Consider the following 12,316-nt stretch of genomic DNA (forward strand, 5'->3'; position numbering starts at 1 on the left):
TGCTGGAGGCGCTCACAGGGGAATGGGTGCTGGAGGAGCTCAGGGGGAATGGGTGCTGGAGGCGCTCAGGGGGGAATGGGTGCTGGAGGCGCTCACGGGGGAATGGGTGCTGGAGGAGCTCAGGGGGGAATGGGTGCTGGAGGAGCTCAGGGGGAATGGGTGCTGGAGGAGCTCAGGGGGAATGGGTGCTGGAGGAGCTCACGGGGAATGGGTGCTGGAGGAGCTCAGGGGGAATGGGTGCTGGAGGAGCTCAGGGGGAATGGGTGCTGGAGGAGCTCAGGGGGAATGGGTGCTGGAGGAGCTCAGGGGGAATGGGTGCTGGAGGAGCTCAGGGGGAATGGGTGCTGGAGGAGCTCAGGGGGGAATGGGTGCTGGAGGAGCTCACCGGGAATGGGTGCTGGAGGCGCTCACGGGGAATGGGTGCTGGAGGAGCTCAGGGGGGAATGGGTGCTGGAGGCGCTCAGGGGGAATGGGTGCTGGAGGCGCTCAGGGGGGAATGGGTGCTGGAGGCGCTCAGGGGGGAATGGGTGCTGGAGGCGCTCAGGGGGGAATGGGTGCTGGAGGCGCTCAGGGGGGAATGGGTGCTGGAGGCGCTCACCGGGAATGGGTGCTGGAGGCGCTCAGGGGGGAATGGGTGCTGGAGGCGCTCACGGGGGGAATGGGTGCTGGAGGCGCTCACCGGGAATGGGTGCTGGAGGCGCTCACGGGAATGGGTGCTGGAGGAGCTCAGGGGGGAATGGGTGCTGGAGGCGCTCAGGGGGGAATGGGTGCTGGAGGCGCTCAGGGGGAATGGGTGCTGGAGGCGCTCACCGGGAATGGGTGCTGGAGGCGCTCAGGGGGAATGGGTGCTGGAGGCGCTCAGGGGGGAATGGGTGCTGGAGGAGCTCACGGGGAATGGGTGCTGGAGGCGCTCAGGGGGGAATGGGTGCTGGAGGAGCTCACGGGGAATGGGTGCTGGAGGAGCTCAGGGGGGAATGGGTGCTGGAGGAGCTCAGGGGGAATGGGTGCTGGAGGAGCTCAGGGGGAATGGGTGCTGGAGGAGCTCAGGGGAATGGGTGCTGGAGGAGCTCAGGGGGAATGGGTGCTGGAGGAGCTCACAGGGGAATGGGTGCTGGAGGCGCTCACCGGGAATGGGTGCTGGAGGCGCTCAGGGGGGAATGGGTGCTGGAGGCGCTCAGGGGGAATGGGTGCTGGAGGCGCTCAGGGGGGAATGGGTGCTGGAGGCGCTCAGGGGGAATGGGTGCTGGAGGAGCTCAGGGGGAATGGGTGCTGGAGGAGCTCAGGGGGAATGGGTGCTGGAGGCGCTCAGGGGGGAATGGGTGCTGGAGGCGCTCAGGGGGAATGGGTGCTGGAGGCGCTCACGGGGAATGGGTGCTGGAGGCGCTCACCGGGAATGGGTGCTGGAGGAGCTCAGGGGGAATGGGTGCTGGAGGAGCTCAGGGGGAATGGGTGCTGGAGGCGCTCAGGGGGGAATGGGTGCTGGGGGCGCTCAGGGGGAATGGGTGCTGGAGGAGCTCAGGGGGAATGGGTGCTGGAGGAGCTCAGGGGGAATGGGTGCTGGAGGCGCTCAGGGGGGAATGGGTGCTGGAGGCGCTCAGGGGGGAATGGGTGCTGGAGGCGCTCACGGGGAATGGGTGCTGGAGGCGCTCACCGGGAATGGGTGCTGGAGGCGCTCAGGGGGGAATGGGTGCTGGAGGCGCTCACCGGGAATGGGTGCTGGAGGAGCTCACGGGGAATGGGTGCTGGAGGCGCTCAGGGGGGAATGGGTGCTGGAGGAGCTCACGGGGAATGGGTGCTGGAGGAGCTCAGGGGGAATGGGTGCTGGAGGCGCTCAGGGGGGAATGGGTGCTGGAGGAGCTCAGGGGGAATGGGTGCTGGAGGCGCTCACGGGGGAATGGGTGCTGGAGGCGCTCACGGGGAATGGGTGCTGGAGGCGCTCAGGGGGAATGGGTGCTGGAGGCGCTCAGGGGGGAATGGGTGCTGGAGGAGCTCAGGGGGAATGGGTGCTGGAGGCGCTCACAGGGGAATGGGTGCTGGAGGAGCTCACAGGGGAATGGGTGCTGGAGGAGCTCACAGGGGAATGGGTGCTGGAGGCGCTCAGGGGGGAATGGGTGCTGGAGGCGCTCAGGGGGGAATGGGTGCTGGAGGAGCTCAGGGGGAATGGGTGCTGGAGGCGCTCAGGGGGAATGGGTGCTGGAGGCGCTCAGGGGGGAATGGGTGCTGGAGGAGCTCAGGGGGAAATGGGTGCTGGAGGCGCTCAGGGGGGAATGGGTGCTGGAGGAGCTCACGGGGAATGGGTGCTGGAGGCGCTCAGGGGGAATGGGTGCTGGAGGCGCTCAGTGGGAATGGGTGCTGGAGGAGCTCAGGGGGAATGGGTGCTGGAGGCGCTCACGGGGGAATGGGTGCTGGAGGAGCTCACGGGGAATGGGTGCTGGAGGCGCTCAGGGGGAATGGGTGCTGGAGGCGCTCAGGGGGGAATGGGTGCTGGAGGAGCTCAGGGGGAATGGGTGCTGGAGGCGCTCACGGGGGAATGGGTGCTGGAGGAGCTCACAGGGGAATGGGTGCTGGAGGAGCTCACAGGGGAATGGGTGCTGGAGGCGCTCAGGGGGGAATGGGTGCTGGAGGCGCTCAGGGGGGAATGGGTGCTGGAGGAGCTCAGGGGGAATGGGTGCTGGAGGCGCTCACAGGGGAATGGGTGCTGGAGGAGCTCAGGGGGGAATGGGTGCTGGAGGAGCTCAGGGGGAATGGGTGCTGGAGGAGCTCACCGGGAATGGGTGCTGGAGGAGCTCAGGGGGGAATGGGTGCTGGAGGCGCTCACAGGGGAATGGGTGCTGGAGGAGCTCACAGGGGAATGGGTGCTGGAGGCTCTCACCGGGAATGGGTGCTGGAGGAGCTCATGGGGGAATGGGTGCTGGAGGCGCTCACGGGGGAATGGGTGCTGGAGGAGCTCACCGGTGCTGGCGTTGAGGTGAGGTTGTGGTGTGTTTACTTGTGTTCAGTTCTCTAGGAGGAAGCACCTCCATTGTTTAATGAGGTTTTATTATATGCATTTTCGTCTTATGATTCACAAGCTTGTTTTGCAGTTTATTGCAATCGTTTTGTAATCATATTAACACAGGGATACGCATATATATTCTTGCCCACGTAAGGCCTAAGGTTATGTTGGTAACAGGTTTGCTATTGTTAAACACTTATGACGAGTCTCAGAGGGAAGGCGGGGGAGGGTGGGGGAGTGGAGGTGATCAAAGAACATATAAAACTAGAGGCCGGGTGCACGGAACACCTGTGCGGGTGGGTCGCTAGGCCTGGCTGGCGATTAGGACTGATCCGGGCCTTCCATCTGCAGACTGGGGCCTTCCTTTGTTCCGTGCTGCCCCCTGGTGGTCAACGCACATCACAGCAAGTGATGGAACTCCCTTAGAACTCCCGAGGGGACACTTTGCATGTTAGGGTCACCTTCTCCTTTCACAAAGCTTCCTTTCCTGTGGGCGTTGTAGATGTTTACAATCTGTTCTGAACAAAACGAAAAATGCTCACAAAACTAATTTCTAGCCCTAACCGGTTTGGCTCAGTGGTAGAGCGTCGGCCTGCGGACTGAAGGGTCCTGGGTTCGATTCTGGTCAAGGGCATGTACCTTGGTCGCGGGCACATCCCAGTGGGGGGTGTGCAGGAGGCAGCTGATCGATGTTTCTAACTCTGTATCCCTCTCCCTTCCTCTATAAAAAAATCAATAAAATATATTTTTAAAAAAGCCCTAATCCCTAGCAATCAAATAACTTACCATGGACATTGGCTGTTTGGACAGGATGTAAAGCAGACAGACCCGGCCGTCCCAGCAGGCACCTCTCTGGTGCTGGGAATGGCCGGGTGGCTGGGGTCCCCGAGGCCGCGGGCGGGCGGGCGGGCGCTGTGGCTCCCTCCTGTGGGGGAGCCGGCCTGCGGAAGGCGAGGGAGGGAGGGCTCGGCCGCCCGCCCCTGGGCCGCCCGCTCCGGGTCAGAGGGCAGCCGCCGCTCCTCCCGGAGGAAGCAGACGTGGGGGGGGCTGTCGGTTCTGGGGGACCCTCAGGGGTAACCTCGCTCTCATTTCAGTCTCTAGAGGATGTCGGAATGTCTCCAGATCTCACTCGCTGTCTGTAGACTGGGCGTCCGCACGGTAAGCCCCGCGCCCGGACGGTCCCCGGGCGGGAGGTGTGCGGAGCTGGGCACGGAGCGCCAGCGGACGGTCCCGCGGCCCGGACGGCCCCCCTGCCTGGACGGTCCCCCTGCCCGGACGGTCCCCGCGGCCCGGACGGTCCCCCTGCCCGGACAGTCCCCCTGCCCGGACGGTCCCCCTGCCCGGACGGTCCCCGCTGCCCGGACGGTCCCCCTGCCCGGACGGTCCCCCTGCCCGGACGGTCCCCGCGGCCCGGACGGTCCCCCTGCCCGGACGGTCCCCGCTGCCCGGACGGTCCCCGCGGCCCGGACGGTCCCCGCGGCCCGGACGGTCCCCCTGCCCGGACGGTCCCCCTGCCCGGACGGTCCCCCTGCCCGGACGGTCCCCGCGGCCCGGACGGTCCCCGTGGCCCGGACGGTCCCCCTGCCCGGACGGTCCCCCTGCCCGGACGGTCCCCGCGGCCCGGACGGTCCCCCTGCCCGGACGGTCCCCCTGCCTGGACGGTCCCCCGCGCCGGACGGTCCCCGCGGCCCGGACGGTCCCCCTGCCCGGACGGTCCCCCTGCCCGGACGGTCCCCCTGCCCGGACGGTCCCCCGCTGCCCGGACGGTCCCCCTGCCCGGACGGTCCCCCTGCCCGGACGGTCCCCGCGGCCCGGACGGTCCCTGCTGCCCGGACGGTCCCCCTGCCCGGACGGTCCCCCTGCCCGGACGGTCCCCGCGGCCCGGACGGTCCCCCTGCCTGGACGGTCCCGCTGCCCGGACGGTCCCCCTGCCCGGACTGTCCCCGCGGCCCGGACGGGGTCCTGCAGCTCGGACGGTCCCCCTGCCCGGACGGTCCCCCTGCCCGGACGGTCCCCCTGCCCGGATGGTCCCCGTGGCCCGGACGGTCCCCCTGCCCGGACGGTCCCCCTGCCCGGACGGTCCCCGCGGCCCGGACGGTCCCCCTGCCCGGACGGTCCCCCTGCCCGGACGGTCCCCCTGCCCGGACGGTCCCCGTGGCCCGGACGGTCCCCCTGCCCGGACGGTCCCCCTGCCCGGACGGTCCCCCTGCCCGGACGGTCCCCCTGCCCGCCCGGGGGAGCGGGAAGCTGGCTCTGCGGGTCTGACCGGCAGACCATCCCGGCCTCCGAGTCGCCCGGGGTGCTGGAGGGGACCTGCTGACGCAGGGGGGTTCCAGCAGAAGCGTTTGTAAAAGCGGAGTGCCCGCAGTAACGCAGGTGCCGTCGGGACAGTCTGGACCGTGGGCCGTGGGTTTAATTTCTCCGGGAACCGCACGGCAGCGGAGACACAGGAACGGAAAGTAAGACACACGAGGCACAGCTCCACAGCACACAGCGTCCACCCACACGCGGCGGGTGGACAGTTACGAAGTTTGCACGCGTGTGGCTCCGTGTCTACAGCGTTCCAGACTCCCGCCCTCACACGGGGCCGTGGCTCTGGGCGTGGCTCTGGGCGGGTGAAGTGGAAGAGCTCGGATGGGGTCGCCCCTGACAGCAGCGCTCGGCGGGGAGGTCCTGGGGCCCGCCTGGGGGCGCGGGGGGGCAGACGCAGGGAGTATGCCGAGCCCCCGGCAGTGTTAGCTAGCCTGAGCCCCCTGCCCAGAGGCCGGCGGGGGGGGCCCTGTGCAGGAATGCCGGAAGCAGAGGCTCGGGGCCGGTGGTGAGTGCCTGCACCCCTCCCGCCGGGAGCCACCCTCCTACCGCCGAGAGGAGAGGGTGCGTGTTCAGTCTTAAAGGGAAGCGGGAGAGAACCCCGCGCTGGTTTCTGGTGTCCAGGCAGGACCCAGGCTCCGGGGGACAGGCCGGTGGTGGGGAGCGCCCTGGCTGCTGACGGGGAGGTGGGCGCGGCGAGCAGGCCCTCACAGCCAGTCCCTCCCGGAGGCCCCTCCCGGCGCGGGCCGTGCTCCCCCGCCAGGGGGCGGGCGCAGGAGCGGTCTCCTCTGCCAGGCAGAGGCGTCCTGCGGGTCTGGACCAGCTCACGGGGCTTTGGGGGGGTGGGGGGAGGAGGAAGAGAGGAGGATGGGGGAGGAGGGAACAAGTCCAGCGGAGTCCGCAGGACAATGGCGGCTCTGTGCGTCCTCAGACCTGGCAATGGGACCGGCCACCCTTGACAGGGGCCTTCTGGACATCCGGGGCGAGGGCAGCTGGGGTTACCTGGGGGTCAGAGGGCAGCGGGGCAGAGGGCACCTCCCTCCGGTGTCAGGGCGAGGTCAGCTGGGGTTACCTGGGGGTCAGAGGGCACCTCCCTAGGAGCTGGGCCTGCGGCTGCACGGTCAGGGCAGAGCGTGGTGGGACCTGGGTGCGGGAAGCAGGGTGAGGCTGGGGGACTTGAGCGTCTCGCGCCTTCCTGAGCCCTGTGACCAGAACTCGCAGCCCCCCCGCCCTGCCCGCACTCAGGCCCCTGGTGCCAGGGCAGTGTGAGCTGGGCGGTGGCAGGAGGTCCGGTGTGGGGGTGACCTGGCTCCCGGTAGAGTGGCGTTTGGGACGGGCCCGGCTGGGACAGTGCGCGCTCGCCGGGCAGGCGGGCGGGCCGCTGGGCTGGAGGGGAGCTGTCCGGGGGTGATGGCCGCCTGCCTCTGCCTCTCTGAGAGCCGGGCCACGGGCGCAGCAGCGAGCTCGCCTCCGGCGCTGGGTAACCTATTTCTGCAGAAGGCGAGGCGGAGGAGAGCGGGCGCAGACGGCGAGGCCCGGCGCTCCCACAGAGGCCTTTGTGCCGCTCCTGATTGCCGGCGCCGCGAGCCGTGGGGGGCTTTTCTCCGTTTGATTCGGGAGCGGACAGGGCGCCTGGGGGTGGAACTTTCCACCGGGGACGGCGTCGGTGTGCTGCCTGTCGCGGACGGCGGGTCTGTTCCTCTATCCTCCCCCGGGATATTGTTTCCCACTGATTTTTTTTTATAGAGAGAGGGGGTGGGGGGTTGTGAGGGGGAGAGAGAGAGAAAGAGAGAGAGAGAGAACAGCAATGATGAGAGAGAATCATTGACCAGCTGCCTCCTGCACGCCCCCTACTGGGGATCAAGCCCACAACCCAGGCCTGTGTCCTTGACTGGAATAGAACTGGGGACCCTTCACTCTGCAGGCTGACACTCTATCCACTGAGCCACACCAGCCAGGGCTGAAAGGTTCTGTCAGAGAGCCTGGTCCATGGAGGAGATCGGCCAGTTCCCAGGGTGGCATTGGCAGGTCAGCGTTTGGAGGGGCTGGAGCCGGGAGTGGCGGGACCTTGACTCTGGGGCTCCGTGTGGTGTGAGGCACAGAGCAAATGGCCTGGGCCTCGGGCTGGGGCTGGGAGCCGTGTGGGAACACCTTTCCAGGGCCAGCGGTCGGAGGCCAGGGTTGCCGCCGTGGCTAGTCCGGCTCTAAGGTGACCAGACGTCCCGCTTTTGGCGGGACAGCCCCGATTTTTAACAATTTGTCCCGCGTCCAGCGGCTTTTTAAAAACGCTGCTGGACGCGGGACAAATTGTTAAAAAGTGGGACGTGTGGCCCCCTCAGGCTCGGGGCACCGCTGTCCGGCCGCGCCTGGCCTGGCGGTGCGCCCTGACCATCGTCCGGTGGCCGGGTGACTGGCATCTGCCCGGGGCACGGCCCTTCGTCCTCGGCCCGGTGGCCCCTGGCTCCCCCTCGGTCCGCCCGGCTGGTGTGGACAGCGGCCGGCAGCACAGCGCGCGTCTTCCGTGCCATCTCACGTCCGAGACTCAAACACCACCTTCCCCGGCCCTGCCGTCCGGTGCCCGGCCCTGCCCGCCCTGTGGGCAGAGGAGTCTCACGCATGTTTGCGTCTGCGTGCCACTGCCCTCACCTCCTGTTGGCCAGCCAGCGGGAGGTTCTCGGGGGAGCCCTCTGCCGCTTTCTCTGCCGTAACGGTGGGCGGGGTGCCACAGAGCCACCAACAGCATTTTTCCAGTCCGTTCTGCACGTCATTCACGTGTGCTGCACCCCGCGGTGTGTTGCTGCTGGCCCTGTCATCGCCGCTGTCACATTTCCCGGCTACTGTTGCCGCCACGGGCACCCGTGCCCCTCCTCCTGCCGGCCCACCCGGCCGCGCCCGGCTCCCCTCGGCCCGGCTCCCCTCGGCCCGGCGTCCGACGCTCAGCCACCTCCCTGCCTGCACTTTAGTTTGGAAGGAACAGGAGCTGAACTTCTTGGGGAAGGGGGAGCTAATGTGGGAATGAGCGGGACCTCTCACGGGTTTGGCACTAGAAAAAGGCCCGTTCTCAGCCTTCCTGATGCCTCGTCTCTCCACTGCAGCTCCTGTGGTGGTGACCCCCAGCCATAAAACCGTTTTCGTTGCTGCTTCATAACTGTAATGTTGCTTCTGTCATGAATCGTAATGTAAATATCTGTGTTTCCCGATGGTCTTAGGCGACCCACAGGTTGAGAACCAATAGCAGGGTCGCCTAAGACCATGGGAAGCACAGATATTTGTGGACAAACAAAGAGATGGTGGTCATGGAGTGTGTGTGTGAGAGCAGAGAGAGACACCTGGTTCGTGTGAGCGCTGCCCGGTGCCCGCCGGGGGCTGTGCGGGGAGGAGGCCCGGCTGGGTGCCAGGCTGTGGAGTGACCAGGCTCCTCAGGCTTCGTCTGTGGCACCAGGCCCAGCCGCTCCGAGCCCCCCGCCCCGGTCCCGCGTGGCAGGGCCCATCGCACTTCCCGCTGCGGACAGGACGGGCCTGCTCCGCGTGGCGCAGGAAGTGCTCTCCGACAGGAAGCCGTCCGCGCTCCCCGGGCTCCGGGCTGCCAGGCCGGGGTGCGGCCGGCCCAGCCGGCCCACATTCTCCCGGGATGCGGCGCCAGGGAAGTCACGCGCGTTCCTGTGGGAGCTGAAACGGGAAGTCTGAGCAAGTCACCCACGGCCTCCACCTGCCGTCCCACTGCAGCCACGCGGGAAAGATCTTGGGGGTGAGGGTTGGCATGGGAGGCACCTGGGAGGCACCAGTGAGCAGGGCCAGGTGGGGGCAGGGCCAGGTGGGGGGCAGGGCCAGGAGGGGGGCAGGGCCAGGAGGGGGGTAGGGCCAGGTGGGGAGCAGGGCCAGGTGGGGAGCAGGGCCAGGTGGGGGGCAGGGCCAGGAGGGGGGCAGGGCCAGGTGGGGGGGCAGGGCCAGGTGGGGGGCAGGGCCAGGTGGGGAGCAGGGCCAGGTGGGGGGCAGGGCCAGGAGGGGGCAGGGCCAGGTGGGGGGCAGGACCAGGTGGGGGCAGGGCCAGGTGGGGGGCAGGGCCAGGTGGGGGCAGGGCCAGGAGGGGGGCAGGGAAAGGTGGGAGCAGGGCCAGGTGGGGGCAGGCCAGGTGGGGGGCAGGGCCAGGTGGGGGGCAGGGCCAGGTGGGGGCAGGGCCAGGTGGGGGGCAGGACCAGGTGGGGGCAGGGCGAGGTGGGGGGCAGGGCCAGGAGGGGGGCAGGGAAAGGTGGGAGCAGGGCCAGGTGGGGGCAGGGCCAGGTGGGGGCAGGGCCAGGTGGGGGCAGGGCCAGGTGGGGGGCAGGGCCAGGTGGGGGCAGGGCCAGGTGGGGGGCAGGGCCAGGTGGGGGGCAGGGCCAGGTGGGGACAGGGCCAGGTGGGGGCAGGGCCAGGAGGGGGGCAGGGCCAGGTGGGGGGCAGGGCCAGGAGGGGGCAGGGCCAGGTGGGGGGCAGGCCAGGTGGGGGGCAGGGCCAGGTGGGGGCAGGGCCAGGTGGGGGACAGGGCCAGGTGGGGGGCAGGGCCAGGAGGGGGGCAGGGCCAGGTGGGGGGCAGGGCCAGGTGGGGGCAGGGCCAGGAGGGGGGCAGGGCCAGGTGGGGGCAGGGCCAGGTGGGGGGCAGGGCCAGGTGGGGGCAGGGCCAGGAGGGGGCAGGGCCAGGTGGGGGCAGGGCCAGGAGGGGGCAGGGCCAGGTGGGGGGCAGGGCCAGGAGGGGGGCAGGGAAAGGTGGGAGCAGGGCCAGGTGGGGGCAGGGCCAGGTGGGGGGCAGGCCCAGGAGGGGGCAGGGCCAGGGGGGGCAGGCCCAGGTGGCTGTGCCTCCTGCATGGACGGGGAGGTTTCGGTCCATACGTGTGTCTTTTCACACGGGCCTTCTGCGTGGCTCAGGGCTCCTCCCAGGCTGCCGCCCGCTGTGCCCCAGCTCCTGGGGGCGGCCAGCCGCTTCCTCCCTCCTCTCCCCACAGCCCGTGTTCTCCTCACTTGTCCACAAGCTGCTTCAGACCCTGCCCTGTGCCGTGCAGCTCGCTAGAAGCGACACAGAGTTCCATGGGAACATGCCAGCTGGCGCGGCTCAGTGTGAGCATCGCCCAGGAACCAGGCGGGCGCTCCGGGTGGCAGGCCCGATCCCCAGCAGGGAGCGTACGGGAGGCGGCCGTCAGTGTGCCCTCTCTCTTCCTCCCCCCAAAGTCCATGAGAGCATTAAAAGTGGAATAACGCGCGCCGCTCCCCCTGCCTGCCCTCCGAAGGTGGTCGGTTCGGACGCTCCGAGCCCTGCCCGCAGCTCCACTTCCGCCCAGTGTGCGCTGCAAACGCCAGGTGTTACTCTTTTGGCAGCAAGTAAAGTAATCAATCTCGGCTGTTCCTGTGCGGCCGGAAGGGAGCCAGAGGGGGGAGACCTGCACTGGTGGTCTGAGCAGGACCTGCCGCCCGGAGGCTGGGAGAGGAGCCCCTGCTCCTGTGGGCGCGGGGGCCCTGCCCACTCTCCTGGGCCGTTTCTTACCCAGAACGTTCGCATTTGTTTTACAATTATCATCACAACTACAGGCCCGGCGCACACGGGGTGTGTGTGTCCCTCCGCCCAGCCTGCACCCTCTCCAGTCTGGGACCCCTCCAGGAATGGCTGACATCCCTCTCACAATCCAGGACCGCTGGCTCCCAACCGCTGCCCCTAACTGTTTCTGCCTGCCAGCCTGATTGGTGCCTAACCACTCCCCTGCCAGCCCGATTGCCCCTAATTGCCCTCCCCTGCTGGCCTGGTCACTCCTAAGTGCCCTCCCTTGCCAGACTGGTTGCCCTCCAACTGCCCTCCCCTGCAGGCCTGGTTTGCCCCAGCTGCCCTCCTCTACAGGCCTGGTCCCCACTCCCCCAACTGCTCTCCCCTGCAGGCCTGGTCACCCCTAACTGCCCTCCCCTGCTGGCCATCTTGTGTCCACATGGGGGCAGCCATCTTTGACCACATGGGGCGGCCGTCTTGTGTGTTGGAGTGACGACAATTTGCATATTACTCTTTTATTAGATAGGATAAAAAGTCATCCAACAGCTCACCTGCTGACGTGCAGTTGAGCTTGGTCCCGCATGGTCACTGGCCTCACCTCGGAGGCACCTACAGGATCTGGTCTCCAGATGGGAGTTCCCGGAGGAGAGGGACTCGTCCCTCTGTCGCCAGCTCATCGCGGGGGTGAGGGCTGCTGGGAGCCCCCTCGGTGGAGGGTTTTCCCAGTCGGTGCAGGGCCAGGCTCGGGGCATGGCTTAGTGTGGGGTGTGTGCAGCGTGAGTTTCCCATGTGAACATCTATCATTATTTCCTCCAATCGAGTCTCTCAGTGTGAAATGTGGAGCCCCTCGGTGTGGGCCATTTTATTTACTTATTCATGTAGCCACCTATTTATTTTAAATATATTTTATTGATTTTTTAGAGACGAAGGGAGAGGGATAGAGAGTTAGAAACATCGATGAGAGAGAGTCATCGATCAGCTGCCTCTTGCACACCACCTACCGGGGATGTGCCCACAACCAATGTACATGCCCCTGACCGGAATCGAACCTGGGACCTTTCAGTCCGCAGACGGACGCTCTATCCACTGAGCCAAACCGGTTTCGGTTATGTAGTCACCTATTTGTTCACCTATTTAACCTTTGCCCGAGGACATTCTCCGTCGGTTTTCAGAGAGTGGAAGGGTGGGAGAGAGACAGACAGGAGCACCGATCGATGTGAGAGAGACACCTCCATTGGTCGCCTCCTGCACGCGTCCCAAGTAGGGCCGGGGATCGAACCTGCAACGGAGGTACATGCCCTTGACTGGATTCGAACCCGGGACCCTTCTGTTCGCGGCCGACACCGAGCAGCACCGGCCAGGGGGCCGCGGGCGTTGTAACGGGAAAGCGCGGTGGCTGCCAGGAGCCGGAGGTGACAGACATACCCACTCCGGTGCCCCCGGCCACGGGGCCGTGGTCTGCGGCTTTCCGGAACGCTCACAGGCGGTCTGGCCACGGGCCA

The 12,316-nt window shown here is 67.4% G+C and overlaps 1 protein-coding gene across 2 annotated transcripts in view; it reads left to right on the forward strand.

Moving 5' to 3' along the window:
- Nucleotides 1-12,316, forward strand: part of ARL15 (ADP ribosylation factor like GTPase 15) — a 93,978-nt gene that overhangs the window by 9,667 nt on the left and 71,995 nt on the right. The window contains exon 2 of one of the 2 annotated variants that reach the window (XM_036410822.2): nucleotides 4,097-4,153. In XM_036410822.2, the coding sequence (XP_036266715.1) occupies nucleotides 4,097-4,153 (57 nt within the window). Of the gene's footprint in view, nucleotides 1-4,089; nucleotides 4,154-12,316 lie in introns of both variants that reach the window. The other variant, XM_045571648.1, reaches the window with a different exon arrangement.

This window comes from Pipistrellus kuhlii, unplaced genomic scaffold, assembly GCF_014108245.1.
Source record: "Pipistrellus kuhlii isolate mPipKuh1 unplaced genomic scaffold, mPipKuh1.p scaffold_m20_p_4, whole genome shotgun sequence".
In the NCBI taxonomy this organism is placed as follows: Eukaryota; Metazoa; Chordata; class Mammalia; order Chiroptera; family Vespertilionidae; genus Pipistrellus; species Pipistrellus kuhlii.